Raw genomic sequence first — 21,779 nt, forward strand, 5'->3', positions numbered from 1 at the left:
GGGCCTTACTGGAAGGAGCTGGAGCCACAGAGAAGATGGGGTCACTGGTCAAGATATTTCCTGAAGCACAGAAAGGGAGAAATACCCTGGGTTCTCCCATTCTCTCCCTTGGAATCCTCTACCAGTGCCTTCCATAAGCTAGACCTAACCAGACACATTTGGCAAGCAAGTCTGGAAACCACAGTTTGAAGAACTCAGCTTCCTCTAGGACAGAGCAGAGGAGGGGATGTGCAGGGAAAGGATCTGAAAGGAACCTGGAAAATGACAAGCAAAGATGAGGGCATCGCTGATTAGTATCCCATAAAGATACCACAACATAAAAATATTTATTTATTTAATTTATTTTTTAATTTTAAGTAGGCTGCATGCCCAACATGGGGTTCGAACTCACAATTCAAGATCAAGAGTTGCATGCTCTCGATCTTGACTGAGTCAGCCAGCCACCCCTCAACATAAAAGTAACTGATGGCATCAACTCACTTCTACTTTACCACACAGCCTTGGCCCTCTGAGGGTTTTGGCACATCGATATCCCTGGCTAGGTGTTAATACCCAGGAGAAATGGAAGCACTCTCTGACAGACACAGCAGAAGTCGAAGGAGAGAATTAGCATGGTGGTAATTCATGATCTCCTTCACGCAGTTTATAAAGTAGCAGAAAAATAAACAAATGGCAGTTACAATGCAGTACCTTACAAGAATGAATAACAGATGACACTTATTAAGTACTAATCCTGATTTGCTGCAGTTACATTCTCTGCACAATTTTACTAAATTTTCCTGACAATACCACACCCTCAATTGGAGCTCCACCTCCTGGCTGGTGCACCATTAGGGCTCATGCCTTGGCATATCTTCCTCAAAATGTTCTGTGTCCTTCTTTCATGGTGGGGATGACTGAGGCCAGCAGTGCTGTTTGACCTGGGACTGGCATCTACCTGCATCCTGATTCCTGTTTTTCTCCTTCAAGGTTCACTCTTACCCTCTTTCTTGCATGTGAAGCGCCAGATGCTTCACAGGAATTCCAGGGCTCGTGCTTACAAATAGGGATGTTCTGGAGCCCCGTGGTCAAGTCATGATTCTAGGGGTGCGGCCTTGCAAGCAGATTGCTCCTGTGGCTGGCCCAGTATTTCCTTTGTGTGATTGTGTGAGATTGGATTGCCAGAATGGTTCTGAAATGCATGTTTTGGTGTCCTAAATTATTTATGTAGACAAGGTCTTGCAATGATTTTTTGCCTCAGGGTCACACACACCCCCATCGTAGGTGAGGAGACCAATACTATAGATTTTAAAAAGTCTAATCCAAGATTATACCAAGAGTAAATATTGAATCCTAGGTTTTTACAAAGGCATTTTGATTTTTATTTATTTTATTCATTTTTTAAGTTTATTTTGAGAGAAAGAGAGCATGTGCAAGCAGGGGAGGGGCAGACAGAGAGAGAGAGAGAGTGAGCGAGCAAAAACCAAGCAGATCCCACGTGGTTAGCCAGAGCCCAACCCAGGGCTCAATCCCATTAACCATGAGATCATGACCTGAGCCAAAATCAAGAGGTGGGCACTTAACCGACTGAGCCACCCAGACGCCCCAAAAGCATTTTGTTTTTTAGATCCTGAGCCTATTATTCTATGTGATAGCACAAAGAAGGCACACCCTAGGGATTCTCAAAATAACTGGGAGATACTAGAAAAGAGATCTTGCCATGGTAGATGTGTGAGTGGGGATGGGGTGGGTGGAGGTAAATTCTAGAGTAATATGGCACTAAATGCAATGAAGCTGAGTCTGTATATACCACAGCTGATGGGACCATCTGATTGCTTCCACAGCTGGGTAGCATATCAGGTGATGTGACTCTGCCAACTTTAAGTGAATAGAAAGGTGGAGGAAAACAGAACATTCGCTCCTTATTTAATCTCAATATTAAACTTCCCCTTTTTGCAATATTATTTCAAGAGAAGGACTCTTAGAGCTCTCTGCTCCTGCTGGCATCTCTGGCAAGGAAGGGCTTTTATGCGAGGTCCTTGAGAATGCTTCAAGTGAAGGCTTTGTTTCTCATGGGAACATGAGGAAAAGCGGAAAAACCTCCAATTTGTTTAGTGAGGAAACATGACCTTCATGCTCTTCTTCTTTGGGGTGAGTCAAGTGGTAGTGACTGAAATTTAGGTCATGGGTGGTATATAAATATGTGCATGTGCAAAAAGCAGCTGTCACACTGCACAGCGAGTGGAGCCACTAGCTCAGTGCATTCACTGCCCTTTGCAATTCATTTTTAAACTCCAAGTAAATATCGCAGAAAACCAATCATGAAGCTGGTAACTGTGTTTTTGCTGGTGACCCTCAGCATCTGCAGTTACTCTGGTAAGTAGCCTGAACATATATTCCTCTACTTTTCTGTTAATAGGAACATAACTAGTAAACCTAGGCTCCCAGGGGAATATGGTGGAGGGAGTTTTAGAACCATGGAATAGAAAGGTTGGAAGGGATTTCAGATACAGCAACCCCCTACTCCCTTCCCAGCCTACCAAGCTATAACCCAATAAAAATACTATCCTTAATGAATCCTACAGAAGAAGTTAGCCAGGGGCACCTGGGTGGCTCAGTTGGTTAAGTGTCCAACTCCTGGTTTTGGCTAGGATCATGATCTCACAGTTCGAGAAATAGAGCCACACATTGGGCTCTTTGCTGACAGCAGGGAGCCTGCTTGGGAGTCTCTCTTTCCCTCTCTCTCTCTGCTCCTCTCTTGCTCATGCTCTCTCTCTCAAAATAAATAAACTTAAAAAAAAGTTAGCCAACTCACACTAAAGATCAACATTGTTGAACATTGTCCCCTTAGTTTTCTTATCTTCATTAATCTTGAGTCAGAATCTCACTTTGTAACTTCTTTCTTTTGAAACTGTATGGAGTTCATTTTTTTTTTTTTTCTGTCACCTGTAGTCACTTGCCAGGTTGTTTCTCCTGAGACATTTCTACATTTATCTGTTCACACAGTTAACAGATAGTTGCCGAATGGCTACAACCTGTTGGGCATTTGGATAAACATGGGAAGATATAGATATGAATCAGACACAAAGATTGTTTACAAGGTTCTTTTAATCTGACAGGGGAGCTAAGTCTTCTCCAGACAGAAGTTACTACGGTGCTAGACTAATGCACAGAGACTTATAGACATACAGCTCTGTGAGAGGACTAAGAGGCCAACAGTTCAATTTCTAGGTGGGATATAGAAGTTGGATTCTTGGAGGAGAATGGGAACTGATCCATTCTTTTTGGAGGTATATTGACATCTGCAAAATGCACTGTGATAACCATTGCTCATTCAAAGAACAGGAGGCTTTGAGGGTCTTCCCCTGGAAGTATATAAGTATATACAGAGAAGACATTCACCAATGCCTTAAAAATAAGTAGGGAGATTAATCATGAGAAACTGGATGCTGCCATACCCACATTGGCAACTTTGGCTTGTACTTTTTACTGAAATTTTGGATCAATCTGTAACTCAACCAGTCTTGGCTGCTTTGTTTGTCTTTAGTGACTAGTGTCAAATATCTACAGAAAGAGGTGGCAATTGAAAGGTGGTTGGAGGAAATAAATATCCCTCCTCCGGGGGAGAATTTTGGAAGGAAAATAGGTGGTAGAAGATGAAGGGAAGTAGATGCATAGGCTCCTCTTGTATGATTTGAATGGGGAAATGAAAAGGACTCCTAAGGAGAATGAACTAGGGCAGGGTCTTTTTTCTTATATGTGTGCTCATGCATATGTGGGTTTACATATCTGCACCATGTGTTTTGTAAAAATATATATTGTATATATTCTCATTCTCTACATTTTCCTTCTTATTCATCTTCTATGTGAAAGGTATCTTTCTTTTTTTTTTAAGTTTTTATTTATTTACTTTGAGAGAGAGAGAGTGCATGCAAGCAGGGAATGGGGCAGAGAGAGGAAGACAGAGAGAATCCTAAGCAGGCTCTGCACTGTCAGCTCAGAGTCCAACACGGGACTTGAACTCACAAACTGTGAGATCGTGACCTGAACCCAACACTAAGAGTTGCACGCTTAACTGACTGAGCCATCCAGGCATTCCTATGTGAGAGTTATCTTTCTAAAGCCAAAGATACAAAATGCAATTGTTCCATAAAGGAGCCTTGATACCTCCCCATTGCCCTTAGGAAGAAAAATCTCAAACTCATTAGTTTGGCATTCAAAGCTCTGAAAAATCTGACCTCACCTGAGTTTTGCAGCCTTACCTCCTTTCCCCACCTCAGCATGCCTCACTAGAGGTCTGCACTCCAGCCACTTCTGAAAGGCTCACCAGCCTGTGTATGCCCTTTCATCTTAACATTTCAGTGCTTTTGTTAATTTTGTTCCTTTTTATAATGCACCTCCCCTTCTTTACCTTATGATCCTGGAATTTGCTTAAAGACATGACTCCAACAACATCTCTCTGGGAAGATTGCTCCAACACTCTACCACATTAGAATTAGTCATCCCTTCTCTTATGTTTCCGCTGAGCTTAATCCATAATGTTAGCACAGCACATGCCTCACTGTGGCATACACAGATCTTTATTGTCCACTAGACTGTGTAAGTTCTCTGAGTGGAATAGCGTTGTTTTATTCAACTCTGCATCTGCACTAACTCTTAAAGAGTTGGAGTTCAGTTATATTTGCAGTGTGAAGTTGAATTAGTTGGAAGTTGAAGTTGAAACTCCCTGGACTCCCTGGACATGCATATCCCCAAGTAAAGATTCATTATGGAATCTACTCTTTGGCCTCAAAGCCATGGGCTGTGGAGATAGCCACATGCAAAGTATATACCTATTCAGTCAACCACCAGTATCTACTGAGTGCTTACTACTTGCCAGGGTCTGTTTTAGACAAGTGAATAAAACATATAATCCTTGTTCTCATGGAGCCTACATACTAGTAAGAGGATGAAGGCAAGAAATAAACAAATATTTACTATTTTAGGTCATGGTAAGAAAAAATGAAGTTAGAGATGGGTGATGCTATTTTAGCTACCTTTCTGAGGAGGTAATATTTGATGAGAAACACATAGCTATCTGGAGAAAGAACAGCTTAAGGAGACAGAACAGCAGGTGCAAAAGCCCTGAGGCAAAAGTTTTAATGGGAAGTCAAGTGGGGCTGGAATGGAGCCATTGATGGACACAGTGGAAGGTAGTGCAGTAACAGATAAGAATCAGATGTGCCTGTTTCACGTGGTTTTCCTTTTGTCCTGCAGCCACCGCTTTCCTTGCCAACAGTTTGCCACAAGCTGTCAACAATGCCTTACTTTTACCTGTGGACGACCTTCTCCCCTTTTTGGATCCGTTAAAGCTTCTTCTGAAAACTCTGGGCATTTCTGTTGAGCACCTTGTAGAAGGGCTAAAAAAGTGTGTGAATGAGCTGGGACCAGAGGCCTCTGAGGCAGTGAAGAAACTTCTGGTAACTATAGCTTGTGGGCTAATTTGTCTCTCCCCCCTCTCTCCCAACCACTCTGTTCTCACCTCCAGACATGTATTTCCCTTTTACTGACTATACTCATAAAAAGTTTGCATGTCCAGGCATCTCAGGGAAGGTGCAACATCTACTTTTCTAGAAGGAATTTTTGAATGAAAGAGACCTGTGTTCTGGTTGTGACTTTATATTTCTCAGCTTAGAGATTCTTTGTTGAAACTTAACCCCTCTGAGCTTCCATTTCCACATCAGCAAAATGGTGGTTAAATAGGTTGATGCCTGTTTTTGGAAACATGCTAAGTACATGTAAGCTGCTTTGTTTTTATTCTCTGCCTTTCAGGAGGCCCTGTCGCATTTGGTGTGATGGCAGCACTAAGCTCTGATGGAGGAGAAGGGGAAGGTACTCCCCTTCTTGCGGGCTGGAACTCATTCCGGCCTAAGATGTGGTGACCCCTGAAAACAATGAATAAAGCAATGAATAGATTTCATTGTGTCCTATGTTTATTTCTGGAGTCTGTCTATTCAGAAGGGCCTAAGTAGATAATTTTTTGGGTCATAATCTCCAGAGAGCCTGTTGTTATCAAGAGAACCTACATTTTCAGGAAGACATAATCATGTCTTCCCCTCTTGCTTGAGTCTAAATTAAACGTTTTCATTTTCTTCAACTGCTCTTCGACGATGTTTCCAGACACCTCAAGTTCCTATGCCCTTGTTTCTAAAGAAGCTTTTTAAATAACGCTTATTTATTTATTTTGGGGGAGGGAGAGAGAGAGAGAGAGAGAGAGAGAGAGCAAGCGTGAGCACAGAAGGGGCAGAGAGAGAAGGAGAGAGAGAATCATGGGGCTTGATCTCACAAAATGTGAAATCATGACCTGAGTTGATGTCAAGAGTCAAATACTCAACCAACTGAGCCACCCAGGCTAAATATATTTTTAAATATAAGATGAAAAGGGTGTTCAAAGTATTGTCTGACAAGCCTACGGTCTTTCACTGGTTTAGAGTCTACATCACCAGAGTGGGAGTTTCTCTTAAGTTTGTGGCTATAGTATGGCCACTCCATAGGTCTTACAGACCCTGCCACCAAGTTAGGCCTTCACTGCATCATCCTTTGGCAACTAGTTTCTGAACTGTCCTTTCCTTTTCCCCATGCCACCATCTATTATGATACTAGAATTATCTTTTCAAGATATAATTGTAGTGATATACAATAACCTATAAAATGGATGTCCAGCTCCTTAGCATGGCCTACAGGCCCTTCATGACCTGGCCTTTGCTTACATGTCTTGTCTTGTCAATATTTCTTCCTTCCTTCCTTCCTTCCTTCCTTCCTTCCTTCCTTCCTTCCTTCCTTCCTTCCTTCCTTCATTATTCCTTTTGTGACATATGCTCTAGCCCTATCACTGAGAAGATAATTAAATCTCTTTGCTGCTGCACTTTTATGCCTTAATGAAAAATCAGTAATGTCTTTCTTCCCATTAAGAATGTCTGCTCTGTTCTTCCTTCAGACCTGAGGTTGTGCCATTCTTGGGACTCTTTTTCTTCAGATCCATTCCCCACCCTTCCCCTGCTTGGCTCTGTGATGCTAACCCCTACAGGTTCCCTGTCTCAGTTCCTGGGTTTCCAGGTCAGCTGACCTTTGAGCTGCATTCTGACCCTGGGGGGTTCAGGCAGGACATAGGAGGTGGGAAGTGGGAAAAGCCTGAGTATAGCCTCCTCACCCTTCTACTTGGGAGAAGTCCCCAGAAATATCACATCTGAAACTCCATGTCCCGCTGGATAGGTCTGCATTGGTTCCAGCCTTTGCCAGGCGACTCCAGTGGCAGTGGTTACACCACCTCTTTTTTTTTTTTTGCTCTTCAGCTGAAGTTCGTAATGGCTTCCTGCTTTATCCATTCCAGGTTGCCTCACCATCACCTCTTTGACTGTTTAGATCTTCTATCATCTATTGAATCAATTCTGTGCATTATAGCCCCTCTGTTCCAAATGTTAAAGTCATTTATGTTTTCTGGTTGGTTCTTGATTAACATAATGTTAACTGACATCTCTATGAAGATTATCTTGATTTCCTGCTATTTTTTGAGCCCCGTGTTTTTTTTTTTCAACTAAAATAGTTGCACTTTGTGAAACTTTCTGTTTTCCTTTTTTGTTTCACCTAAGTCTGTAAGAATAGACTAGATTGCTCACCTACAATAATAGATAATCCCAAATTTCAGAGGCTTATATCCACAACATTTTAATTTGTTCTCACACTGTTTGATCATCTTGAGTTGCTTAGAGTTCTCTTCATGTTGTGTGAATTCTGTGACCAGGAACTGGTGGAATAGTCTTTATCTTGAGCATGTCTGATCATCATGTTATATGCAAAAAGAGAACTCAGTGAATCATAGGCTAACTTTTAAAACTTTCCCATGAAAGTGATGTGCATTACTTATAGTCCTGTCTCATTGGCCAAACCAAGTCACATGACTATGCTTGACTCATTTAGGAAACATAATGTCATTTACCACATTACTTGGCCACTTCAGAGTAGGTGCCACCTGAGATACTTCATTCTACTTGAAATTTTCTGCTCTGTTGGATTATCTTTCCTTCCACCACTAGTGTTCTTCTTACTCTCTGCCCATTATTTTCAGTTTCTTTAAATGGCCATTATCCTGATTCCTCTGAATATTTATTCCTCTTCTCTTTTCACTTTGTGTATGGCTTTCATTGAGAGTCTCATGCATTCCCACAGCTGCCAATATAATTTCCATGTTAGGAGCTCTAAAATCTATAGCTATATTCCATATCTCTCTTTTGAGGAAAAGAGATTGTTACCTATTAGACACTTCCAGCAGAAGTCCTTTTTTATGTTCACCTGAATTCACCTCCACCTGAACTCATTATCTCTCAAAACATGCTACCATATTCTAATTTCCTGTCTCAGTATATAGTGCAACTATTTTCCTGATTGCCTAAGTCAGAAAGTTGAGAATCATTGTCAGTATGCCTTTTGCCAGCCTTACTTTCTAATCTCTAAGAAAGTTCTGTTTATTATAAAACTTTTCAAATCTGTACATACATTTTTCATTATTGTTCCTGTTACTTATTTTCCCCAAACCTTGTCATTTCTCACCATACTACTGTGTTAGTCTCCCAAATGTCCTCTGTATTCCCAGAGCTGATCCCTTCCAATCCATTAGCCACACAGCAGAAAAGGTGGTTTCTTACCTCTCCCCCCCAACCACTGCTTCAGACTTTTTGATAGTGTTTCATTGCTGATTGAAAAAAACATCAGATGCTATTCTCAACCAGCAGATATATTCATAACACATATTTCAACAGTCTTATTTTCATACTTATTTCTAAGTGTCCTTTCTAGATTCTGAAGTCAAATGGAGGGGAACTCAAACTTATTTATGTTGATAATCCTTAGTACATAGCACAGAGCCTGAATATAGTCTGTGTTGGGCTTGGTTATTGAATGGGTAGATTTTCTGTTAGGTTTTATCTGGTTGTGGTGACCCTTTTGTTCTCTTGCATCATTCATATTATTAAGCTATTCATTGCTCTCATTCCAAGATTGGTGCATTTGGCATATTTGAGAAGGATGACTCTCTATGCTTTCATTCAATCTGCTAAATAGAGAAAACTGAGTAATAGATTTAATATGGCAATCTTTGGGGAGTGGAGGTTTTCTGGAAGTCTATCAAAAAGAGGATTGAATTAATAAGGAATCCAAGGACAGACCATGAGAAACTAGGCAGAAACTGATTGATAAACATTATGGCAGAAATTGTTGATAAACTTACTATGAATGTAACAACACCAAATGCTGATGAGATTGTAGAAAAATTGGATCACTCATAATTGCTGGTGTGAATGCAAAATAGTATAACTTACTCTGGGAAAATCATTTGACAGTTTCTTGAAAAACTAAACATACATCCACCATATGACTCACTAATTGTACTGCTGGGCATTTATCTGGAGAAATGAAACATGTTTATGCAAGAACTTATTACAAACATTCATAGAAGTTTTATTTGTAGTAACCAAAACCTGCAAATAACCCCATTGCCCTTAAGTGGATGAATGGTTAAACCAACTGTTATACATCTATAGGATGGAGTACTATAAAAAAGAATAAACAATTGATCTACACAAGCTGGAAGAATCTTTAGAGAATTATGCTAAGTGAATAAAAGCCAACCCAAAAACTGAAATACTGTATAATTCCATTTACATAGCATTCTCAAAATGACAGAATTATACAAATTGATAAGAGATTTCTAGGGGTTAGGAGTGGGTAGGAGTAAGAGGGAAGTGCGTGTGATATATAAGGACTATGAGAGATCCTTGTGGTAATGGAAATGTTTTGTTTCTTGTATGTACCAATGTCAAAATAAAAAAGTATAATTAAAAACATTGGGAAGACAAACAATGTGGAAATAGATATTATATAAAATTTAATATAAATTACATATAACTATAATCATATAATTATGTAAATAATTATATGTATGTAAATAATTATATGTATGTATACCTGTAACTTTCATTCCTTTAGTCCATAAATCTCCCAAGTTAGAGGAAACCACTAACAACTTTATGTGATTTTTCAAGACGTTTTCTGCACTTTTAAAAATAAGTATATATGGACACCCAGGACTCCAAGATGGTGTCCGTCATACCAGTGAAGGAGAAGTTGACAGATGTCAAACTAGGAGAGCTGCCAAGCTCGATACTGTTGGGGGATTTCATTCCTAAGGCATGGCTGGAATGTTTCAAAGGAAGGAATCCCTGGGATTTCTATGGTGCTGACAGCGTATGTGCTTTTCAACTACTTTCTTTCATACAAGGAACTCAAACCCAAGTGGCTACACAAGTACCACTGAAGAGGGCCCAGTGTGGAGGATGCATTCTGTATTCCTGACCAGGACCTTTGCCTCACACCCCTGAATCCTTTTTTTGTTTTTTTAATTAAAAAAAATTTTTTTAACGTTTATTTATTTTTGAGATACAGAAAGAGAGAGCACAAGCAGAGGAGGGGCAGAGAGAGAGGGAGACACAGAATCTGAAGCAGACTCCAGGATCTGAGCTGTCAGCACAGAGCCCAATGTGGGACTTGAACCCAGGAACCATGCATGAGATCTTGATCTGAGCCGAAATCAGACACTCAAATGAGTGAGCCATTCAGGTGCACAACCCCCTGAATCCTTTAATTGAGAATGAACACCCACTAGGGATACCTGGGTGCCTCAGTTGGTTAAGCATCTGACTTCAGCTCAGGTCATGATATCCAAGTTGGTGAGTTTGAGCCCTGCAGGGGGCTCTGTGCTGATAGCTCAGAGCCTGGAACCTGCTTCCAATTCTGTATCTCCCTCTCTTTCTGCCCCTCCCCCACTCAGGCTGTTTCTCTCTCTCTATCAAAAATAAATAAACATTAAAAAATTTAAAAGAAAAAAACCTCAATAAAAGATGATTAGTGCATGGAAAATAAATTAAAAATAAATAAAAAGCACATATAAATGAATCATACTTTACTTAAATTTTGATTTATGCAAATATTTAAATTATTTTTAGTAATATTTCTTATTATAATGAGTAGTACGGTAAACGTCCATTTATTTGCATTCATGTCTGTATCGCTTCACAAAAGTCTTGAAACTGGAAGTGCAGTGCCAAAAATTATACGATGTTTAAAATTTTGAAAGCTAGTAACAAATTTCCATTGGAAACAGTGGTGGGTATCTGAAGTGATTGAGTCTAGAGAAGTTCCATTCCCAAAGATGAGATTAGGGGCCCAAGACAATGGCTAGGGTATACTCATTCTACTTGAGAAAGCAATGCATTCCGTTTTACCATGTTTTGGAGGGTCAGGAGGTGCAAAATCATATTTTTTTCTGGCCTCCATGTTTAAGTTAGCTCATACAAACATGTAAGTCAGTAAAACTTATTTTCTGCATTTTCTAAAAATTTTATGTACGTATGTATGTATGTATGTATGTATGTATGTATTTATAATTTTAGAAAGGACCCAGTTGAAAAGCTCTCAGGTTTTAAGCAAGTTAAAAACAGCAGGGGGCACTCATAGGTTGTCAGCAACACCAAGGAAGATTTTTTTTTTTTTTTTGTACGTATATGCTCAAGATATATAATAAGAAATTTCAGCAGCTTTGATTGTATTAAAATTTTCACCAGGAGAAACAAATAGACAAAAATTACCTGATGGTCCTTCATTCTGTGCTCTTCTGGCTTCATTTTGAGCATTTTTTTTTAATGCATTTTTTTTCCCTTTGCTCTGCTACTAGCTCAGTGTGTATCTTATCAAATAAGAATTTGTTTCCTGATCAGATGATGATAATGCCTAATGTGACTGAATAATAATCATAGGCATAGTTACTGGCCATTGTGTTCTATGTACATATATTTCTTTAATTCAACAAATGATAAAATTGATTGCAGTATCTTTGCTAAAAGTTGAGCATTCTGTGATAAACAAAATGAACATGACCCACACCCTCAGAGATTTTTGCAATGTAAAGAAAGACACAGAAACTTTGCAAGTAAAAAATGGTAAATAAATAATTATAAATTATGATAAGAACAATAAAGGAAAAAATAGAATTTTTAAAGAATAATAGAATTTTAAACAAAGGGTAGGAGACATTATTACTCTCAAGTTAGATGTCTAGTATCAGTCTAACTTGAAGTTCTAACACTACATTCTTCATCCACATTGGTAAGAAGAAGGTACTGATGTTATGAAAATCCAGAGATCTCCCTTATTTCCTTCCCACTTTACCTGGACTTAGAGGTATATCAGTAGATTTGGCTCATGCAAGTTAGCTTAGCAACCACATAAGCCAATGAAGAATATGAGACTGCCAAGTATTGTCCTCAGTGTATGAGACAGTGTTGTCAAATAAGTACTTCAAAGTCTATCTCATAATTTTAGAAAATTCAAACTAATCTGTAGTGTCAAAAAGCAAATCATTAGCTGACTGTGGATAGAATAGGGGATGATGAGAGGGAAGAATGAATTATTATAAGTGACAAGAGAAGACTTTTGGGGCTAACAGGTGTGTTCATTACCTTGATTGTAGGGATGGTTTTGTGGGTATATACATATGCCAAAACTTCAAGTTGTATATTTTCAATATGTGGAGTAATTATATATCGATTGTATCCCAATAAAGTTGTGAGGAGTTATTTATATACTGTGAGCTATAGACCTAAACTAATTTTTGTCAATAGTGTCAGTTTGGGTCAGTAAGAGAATTACTACATTTTGATGGTGTTATGACAGTATCTATTACAATATTTAAAAATTTGAAAAATGTCCTTTGATCTAGCCATTCAGTTTTTGTAAATCTTTTATGAAGAAATAAATACATTAGTGCACAAGGTTGTATGTACAAGGATGTTTATTGCAGCAGGCTCTAAAAAACACCCCCCCAAAATAGAAGCAATATGAATTATGAATGCCCCAACAATGGGGAAATTATGATATCTTAAATTATGAGCTCTCAAGAAGAATTTTTTTAAAGATTTTATTTTTAAGTAGTCTCTACACCCAACATAGGGCTTCAACTCACAACCCTGAGATCAAGAGTAATCCGCTTCACCGACCGAGCCAGCCAAGCACACCTCAATAGATTCTTAAAGATTTGTATTATTTACCTAAAGTAAATACCATGAGATATCATTAATAAGAAAGGCAAACTACTGAGTAAAGTGCACACCCTGATTTCCCTACACATTTATATCTATATTTGGATAAGTTTGAATGGACAGGAAGAATGGAGTCAATATTAGTTGCTGGGAGGGCTGGTTTAGGGACAATGGTGTTAGAGTGGGAGATGGTTAGCTTTTAAAAATATATATATTTTTCTACTGTCCCCCTCATTTTTCCCATTGGTGTGAGCATATGCTACTTTAATAATTTTTGAAGTGGAATTTTGAAGAAAACATTTTGTCAATCCATATTAGACAGTTTCCTTCTCTCTTAAACACTGCAGCATTAATAATCTGAGTGGTTTAAATGGGTTCTATAAACTTCCAGGTTCTCAAATGCATTATTTTATTTTATTATTATGTTTTTAAATTTTATATGGTATGTTTTAGAGAGAGAGAGAGAATATCAAGCAGGAGATTCTCATATGGAGCCCGATGTAGGGCTCGGTCCCACGATCCTCAGATCATGACCCGAGCAGAAGTCAAGAGTTGATCACTCAACCAACTGAGCCACCCAGACACTCCTTGAGTGCATTATTTTAAAAGGGGAGTAATAATGTCTGATTTTTGTACTTGATGTGAGGATTAAGTGAGGTAACACAGATGAAGGACCAAGCATGGGAAATGTCCCAATGATATCTGTTTCTTTGCCATGTTAGGTAGCTTTTGAGGGGCCATCCTTGAATGACAGGCATTATTACAGTCTGAGCATTGATTTAAAGTGTCCACTCTGCCCTTCCTCCTCTTTCTCCATGTGTCCAAATCCTTCCTCATCTATCAAGATATAGCTCAAATATCGCTACCTCTGAAAAGTCTTGCCACATCTCTCAAGGGAGCAATAATGGCTCTTTGTCCTGGTTCTCATGCTGCCATGTCTGTGCCTCCTTTATATCATGCCATGCTGAATGTGGTTTGTTAATTATGTGCTTGTATCTTCTATATCAAGATTGTGAGCTACTTGAAATCCAAAACCATGAGACACTCAATTTTGCATCCTTATTTTCTTGTTCTTAGGTAGATGTTCTCTTTTCTCAGTTTGTTTGTTTTTTTTTTACTTAATACAGAACTCAGCAAATATTTATTGGTCAGCTTCTATCTGCCAGACACTGTTGTAACTGCTCACTATTGTGTCAGGAACATTGAGCAAAAGAGGCAAAATTCCTGCCTTACAGAGCTTACACTCTATTGGGGCTAGAGAGAAAAAATAAAACAGAGAAAAGTGTTTTAACACTATTAAAAGAGAGTGAGGTGGAGAAGAAAAATGTAGCAGCCAAAGCTGATAAGAAATGGTGGGTCAAAGGGTGACTTTTAAAGTTGATTTTAAGTCAAGTGCTCAAAAAGGTCTCACTGGGAAGGTGATCTCTGAGAAAAAAAAACTTCAAGAAGTGCATGGGCATGCCATGTGGCTGTCTTGGGAAGGGTACTTTAGGCAGAAGGAAGAGTAATTGCAAGGTTGTGCGGAAAGTATATGCCTGTAGTGTTTAAGGAAGGGAAGGATCCCAAGTGGGTGGAGTGGTGGGATGAGTAGTAGGAGAAGAGGTGAGAAGCAGGTGGCTCCGGTGAGAACTGATGCACCATTTTCAGGAAATTTAAAAATATCGCTTTTGCTCAGAATGAGATGGAAAGTTGGAAAATAGAAGGAATTTATAGGATTCAAGTTATATTTTAATAGAAGTACTTATTCTGCTTAGCGCTTCTGTACAGTGCAAGGTGTAAATTCCCTCAAGCAGTGATGTCATGGTAGGTACCCTGGAATTGAGGATGGAGTTAGTGATACTGTGGACTGTTCCATCAGGGTGTCACAGGGAGCACTGTGTTGCAGGTTAGCCAAACCTGGCTGGAGTTTCCACTCATCCTTTACCAGCAATCCTATCTGAGGCGTAATGTCAACTAACCTCCCCCAGCCTCAGTTTCCTCACCTGTCATATGAAGGAAATAATGCCTGACCATCTTACTTCAATTGTATTGTGCATATGAGTTCCCAGTGAGAAAAATATATGAAGAGAACATAAAGGAAAAATATTATACAGATGCAAGAGATTCTTGATCCTCAAAAACAGGGTGCTTGCTGGCTACAGAGAGGGGTCTTATTGGAGGGTAGGAAAAGAAGGTAACAAGGTAGAGGGAGCAAGCATACATTGTAAAGCAAATAGAGAAATTTTCAAAATCTCTGTGTTTTGACAAGTATTTCTCAGCAGTGCATCCAATCTGAGACTGACTTGGCATCTGTTTCATTTTTGTTTTGTTCTTTACCAGTGGAAGAGTGATTTCAAATTGTATACCAAATGAGTGAGTATAAAGACAGAGAAACTCTGAAAGGACATGCCTCTCAAAAAAAAAAAAAAAAAAAAGGCAGTAAACTGATTATTGTAGCTACAAGAAATATATTTCCGAGGCACAAAGTAATTACCCAGAATCTGAAAAGGGATTTCTGGGTCACATTTGTTGTGGAAAAGCAGTCTGCATGTCAGATGATGACTATAATAGAAATCTTGGGTAATTTAGCTTAAGAGGATGTGATACTTGAAGTTAACAGTCTCCAAATGATCAATAAAATAAAAAGGCAAATTGTGAAATGGGAGAAAACATTTGCAAATTCTGTATCTGATAAGGGGTTGATATCCAAAATACGTAAGGAACTCCTACAGCTCAATAGCAAAAATGAAACAAGTAATTTGATTCAAAAGTGGGCAAAGGACCTGAATAGACATTTTTCTAAAGAAGATACATAAATGTCCAACAGGTATATGAAAAGGTACTCAACATCACTATTTATCAAGGAAATGAAAATCAAAATCACAATATTACCTCACACCTGTTAGAATGGCTATTATCAAAAGATAAGAGATAACAAGGACTGACAAGGATGTGGAGAAAAGGGAACCCTTGTTCACTGCTGGTGGGAATGTAAACTGGTAAAGCCACTGTGGAAAACAGTATGGAGGTTCCTCAAAAAATTACAGATAGAACTGCCATCTGGCAATCTCACTTTTGAGTATATATCCCAAGGAAATGAAATCATTATCTTGAAGAAATATAGGTACTCCCATGTTTACTGCTGCCATTATTTACAATAGCTTGGATATGGAAATAATTTAAGTGTCTTGATGGATTAGTGGATAAAGAAATGTAACACACAGACATACACACAGTGGAATATTATTCAGCCTAAAAGAAAGAAAATCCTGCCACTTGCAACTATATGGATGAATCTTGAGAGCATTATGCTAAGTGAAATAAGTCAGGCAGAGAAAGACAAATACTGTATGAATGGAGCTCATAGAAATAGAGAGTAGATTGGTGGTTGCCAAGAGTAGGGAGGTGGTGGGAGAAATAGGTGAAGGTTGTCAAAGGGTACACACTTTGAGTTATAAGAACAATAAATTCTGGGGATATGATGTACAGCATAGTGACTGTAGTTAACAATACTGTATCATGTACTTACATGTTGCTAAGAGAGTAGATCTTAAACATTTTCACTCCAAAAAAAAAAATGATAACTATGTAAGTGATAGATGTGTTAACTATTATGCCCAGAATTCATGATCCCCAAAGACCACTAGGGAGCCGAGTCCAATGCAAAAGCAAAAGAGCCTTTATTCGAGCTAGCTCGAGCTCAATCCCCTACCTGCACCGACGCAGCAGTGAGATACCAGGGAGAGAGCGAGTTTCAAAAGGACAAAGGTTTTATTGGGGCCTAGGGGCAGTTGGTGAGGTAATGGCTATGGCCTCAGCCGATTGGCTGGGGAAGGGTCCGAGTCCTGTTAGGCAGGTGAGGGGGGGGTTACTCAAGGGGAGGAGGTGTGGTCAAGGTGAAGGACACAGAACAAGATGGAGTCAGCCGGCGTAGGCCCGCCCTTTCATTCCCCCCTTGTCATGTAGCTTAGGGACCCAATCATGGGACCAGCTGCATTTATGGTGACAAGGGGAACAGAGTTTGGAGGTTTACGCAAAGTTCTGGGAAGCAAGTGTCCCTGGGGTGGCTCTGGGAGGTCTGATTAAGTATTGTCCCCGAGCTGGTGTCTATGATCTGCCAGGTGATGTTTTGGGGGGCGTGGGGACTCCCGGCAGCATGAGCAATGACAAGCAGAGTTAACAGAGTTACCAATATTAGGTGGGTCGAATGTGCTGTAGCTTGAGCTTGAGCGGGTTGTGTTGGTCCCGACTGATGGCCCATTGCGTGACGAAGTCCTTCCGGATCGAGGAGGGGTCCGCTGGCCGAACGTGGGTGTGATGGACCCAGGTCGCGATGCCGTCTACTTTGAGAGCGGTGGGGTTGTCAACACCACGATATAGGGTCCCTTCCAGCGCGGCTCGAGAGTCTCTCGGTGGTGCCTCTTGACGTAGACCCAGTCTCCCGGCCTGTACTGATGAGGTGTCGGGGTCGGGCCAGCCTCGTAGATGGCATGGAGGTGCGGCCAAATGTCCTCGTGCGCCCTCTGGAGCCCTCTCAAGGAAAGAAAAAGTTCTTGATCTTTAAACTCAGCAATAAGTTCAGCTCGAAGGCTGGGAATAACAAGGGGTAGCCTGCCAAACATGATCTCGTAGGGGGTAAAACCCAGAGTGTAAGGAGTGTTTCTAACCCGGTAAAGGGCGAACGGTAGGAGAGTCACCCAGTCCCCGCCAGTCTCCATGGTTAATTTGGTAAGGGTCTCTTTTAGGGTTCTATTCATTCTACCTGTCCTGAGCTCCGGGGCCTATAAGCACAATGTAATTTCCAGTTTGCCCCCACCGCCTTGGCTACTGCCTGTGTTACCTGCGAGATAAAAGCTGGTCCATTGTCTGGTCCTCCCATGGCAGGAAAACCATACCTGGGTAAGATGTCTTCTAGTAGCTTCTTAGCCACCGTCTGAGCCGTTTCATGCTTGGTTGGGTATGCCTCCACCCAGCCAGAGAAGGTGTCTGTAAATACTAAAAGATATTTATAACCATACTTTCCTGGTTTAACTTCAGTGAAGTCGACTTCCCATTGGGCTCCCGGTCTGGTGCCTCTGAGCCTGGTTCCTTTTTTATTTGATGTGGCTCTCGCGTTGGTGAGTTGGCAGGTCTTGCAGGCAGATACAACTTGCTCTATTTTGGTGTCCTGTTGGTGAATCTTGATTCCGGCATGTCGGATTAAGTCTTTTAATTTTCGGGCCCCCATGTGAGTAGACCGATGCATGTGCTCTAATATTGAGACTCTGAGCCAGTCTGGCAGCACGAGCTCCTTGTTAGGTGTATACCACCATCCCTTTATCTCCTGAGCCATGGGGAGTTTCTTGATCCACTGTAACTCCTCCTGGGAGTATTTGGGCTGGTCTGGTAAAACTGGGCCTCGCGGGTCCGGTAGTTGTATGGTCATGGTGGGGACTGGAGTAAGGGCTACTGCCTTGGCTTCCTGGTCAACCTTTCGATTACCTCTAGCTACTGGATTATCAGCTTTTTGGTGCCCTTGGCAGTGGATAATGGCTAGCTTGGCAGGAAGCCATAAGGCCGTAAGCAGGTTAAGTATCTCCTGCTTATTTTTTATAGTCCATCCTTCTGCCGTCAGTAACCCCCTCTCCTGATAAATTGCCCCATGAATATGAGCTGTGGCAAATGCATAACGGCTGTCTGTGTAGATGTTAAGCCGTTTTCCAGCTCCCAGCATCAGCGCCTTGGTGAGGGCTATGAGCTCTGCTCGCTGGGCTGACGTTCCAGAGGGTAGAGCCTCCGCCCATATGGTGTCTGTTTCGGTGACCACCGCTGCACCCGCATACCTGTGTCTGTCTCGCACAAAGCTGCTGCCATCAGTGAACCAAGTAGCCTCGGCATCGGGGAGGGGCCAGTCGGTCAGGTCTGTCCGTAATCCATGTACTTGTTCCAGGATTCCCGCACAGTCATGTAGTGGAGCACCTAGGTCAGGGTCAGGCAGCAGGGTTGCAGGATTGAGGGCTGCACTGGGGTGGAACCGCACTCATGGAGGGTTGAGTAGGAGGCTCTGGTAATGAGTCATACGTGTATTGCTCATCCATCTATCCGGAGGCTGTTTCAGGACCCCTTCAATGGTGTGTGGGGTCGTGATCCAGATCTCCTGTCCTAGGGTCAGTTTGTCTGCATCCTTGACTAGGAGTGCTGTCGCCGCAATAATTCCTAGGCATGGCGGCCAGCCGGCAGCCACTGGGTCTAGTTTCTTAGACAGGTAAGCCACTGGGCGGTTCCAGGGGCCTAAGGCTTGAGTTAGAACCTCTTTTGCTATTCCCTTATGTTCGTCTACAAAGGAACTTTGTAGGGCTTCGTAATGTCTGGTAGGCCCAGGGCTGGGGCACTTAGAAGGGCCTTTTTTAACTGATTAAAGGCAGTTTCTTCTTTTTCAGCCCATTTAAATGTTTTCTCCTCTTTGGTAGCTTCATATAGGGGCCTGGCGATCTCAGCAAAACCTGGAACCCAGAGGCGGCAGTAGCCGGCTGATCCTAGGAATTCCCTCACTTCTCTTCGGGAGGTGGGAGTAGGGATCTTTAGGACAGTTTCTTTTCTGGCATCTGATAACCACCGCTGTCCGCCCTCCAGGATATATCCCAGGTAACTTACCCTCTCCCTGCATATCTGAGCCTTCTTCGCAGTTGCCTGGTACCCTAAGGCCCCCAGGGTGGCCAGCAGCTCCTGGATCCCTCGCTCACAGTCTTTGGCCGTGTCGGCAGCAATCAGGATGTCATCTACATACTGTAGAAGGGTGAGGCCGGGGTGCTCCCTTCTGTACTCACCCAGGTCCTCGTGTAGTGCCTCGTCGAAGATGGTGGGTGAATTTTTGAATCCCTGAGGTAGCCGTGTCCAGGTGAATTGCCCACTGTAGCCCTCCTCCAGATCATACCACTCAAAGGCGAACAAGGGTTGGCTCTGGGGTGCCAGCGGCAGACTGAAGAAAGCGTCCTTTAAATCTAGTACAGTATACCAGACCCTGGAGGGCGCCAAGGAGCTCAAGAGAGTATATGGGTTGGGAACAGTTGGGTGTATGTCCACGACCCTCTTATTTACTTCCCGGAGGTCTTGTACCGGTCGGTAGTCATTTGTGTGAGGCTTTTTGACTGGCAGTAGGGGGGTGTTCCAGGCAGACTGGCAAGGAACTAGTACCCCTAGGCTTCGTAGTCTCTGGATGTGTGGCTGGATCCCCTTCTGGGCCTCCTGAGACATGGGGTATTGTTTGATCCTTACCGGACTCTCTCCTGGCTTGAGCTCTACCAGGACTGGGGTCCTGTGAGCAGCTAGTCCCATCCCCCGTCACTGCCCAAACCGAGGGGAATTCTTGTAGCCATCTGTCTATATTATCCTCTCTTGGGAGCGCCTCCTGGTGGAGGAGGTATTCATCCTCCAGTTTCATGGTCAGGACCTGGATGGGGTGGCCCTTGCCATTGGTGACCTGAGGCCCCCCTTGTCTGAAAGTTATCTGAGCTTCAGTCTTGGTCAGTAAGTCCCGTCCTAACAGCGGGTAGGGGCATTCTGGTATTACCATAAAGGAGTGGGATACCCGGCCCGTTCCCAACTCTACTGTTCTTCGGGTAGTCCATGAATACTGGTTCATACCAGTTGCCCCTTGTACCCAGGACTTCTTGCTGGCTAGTTTTCCTTGTGGGGTGTGGAGGACCAAATGTTGTGCTCCGTTGTCAACGAGGAAGTCAACAGGGGTCCCCTCCACTTTAAGAGTTACCCTGGGTTTGGGGAGAGGGTCCGAACCCCGACTCCCCTAATCACTTAGTTCACCTAGCTCTAGGACTTTTACTCGATCAGTCTTGCTTCCCTTCCCGCTGGCCCTTTTTGGACAATCTCGGGCCCAATGCCCTATCTCCTTGCAGTATGCGCACTGATCCTTCTGCAGCCTCTGCTTCCCCGCCTTGGTGGTTCTTTTACCTTTTCTTGCATCGTCTGCCAGCTGCCAGAGACGGCGGTCTTGTTCTCGGGGAAGTCAGCAGTGGTAGCTAGTAGTATTCTGGCCAGGTCTCGAGTCTGCTTACTGCTGGCAGCCGCCATGGCGTGAGCCTGCTTGTCCTCAGGAGGCTCCCGGTTATTATATACCTTTTCGGCTACCACCAGTAAGTCCTGCAGACTTTTTTCTCCTAGTCTATCTATTTTCTGTAATTTTCTCCTAATGTCTATGGCCGATTGGTTTACAAAGGCCATGATAACAGCTGCCTTGCTTTCCGGAGCCTCTGGATCCATGGGGGTATAGGTACGGAATGCCTCCATGATCCGTTCTAAAAAGGCAGCCAGAGATTCATCTTTTCCCTGTTGTGCATTTCCTACCTTGGCCAAATTGGTTGGCTTTCTAGCAGCCATTCGGAGACCCCCCATTAGAGTCTGTCGGTAGACCCAGAGCCTCTCCTTACCTTCTGCCGTGTTAAAATCCCACTGGGGCCGAGTTAAGGGGAAGGAGGCATCTATCTGAGCCTGGTTGGTGGTGGGATTCCCGTCTGCGCGCGGAACTAGTTTTCGGGCCTCATTGAGGATTCTTTCTCTTTCTTCAGTCATGAACGGGACCTGCAAAAGCTGCTGGAAATCATCCCACGTGGGCTGATGGGTAAAAAGAACAGAGTCTAATAAATCAATAAGCCCTGCTGGTTTCTCGGAAAACTTAGGATTCTGAGCTTTCCAATTATA

General features: G+C 42.1%; 1 protein-coding gene and 1 pseudogene across 1 annotated transcript; both read left to right on the forward strand.

The window, feature by feature from the left end:
- Nucleotides 1-2,216: 2,216 nt before the first annotated feature.
- SCGB3A2 (secretoglobin family 3A member 2) lies at nucleotides 2,217-5,933 on the forward strand. Its single transcript, XM_045493109.1, has 3 exons — nucleotides 2,217-2,355; nucleotides 5,236-5,438; nucleotides 5,791-5,933. Exons 1-3 carry the CDS (start codon nucleotides 2,301-2,303, stop codon nucleotides 5,812-5,814), a joined length of 282 nt encoding a protein of 93 aa, XP_045349065.1. The 5' UTR covers nucleotides 2,217-2,300; the 3' UTR covers nucleotides 5,815-5,933.
- A 4,174-nt stretch (nucleotides 5,934-10,107) lies between these two features.
- On the forward strand, nucleotides 10,108-10,327 carry LOC123601603 (annotated as a pseudogene).
- The last annotated feature ends 11,452 nt before the right edge of the window (nucleotides 10,328-21,779 follow it).

Source organism: Leopardus geoffroyi, chromosome A1 (assembly GCF_018350155.1).
Source record: "Leopardus geoffroyi isolate Oge1 chromosome A1, O.geoffroyi_Oge1_pat1.0, whole genome shotgun sequence".
NCBI lineage: Eukaryota > Metazoa > Chordata > Mammalia > Carnivora > Felidae > Leopardus > Leopardus geoffroyi.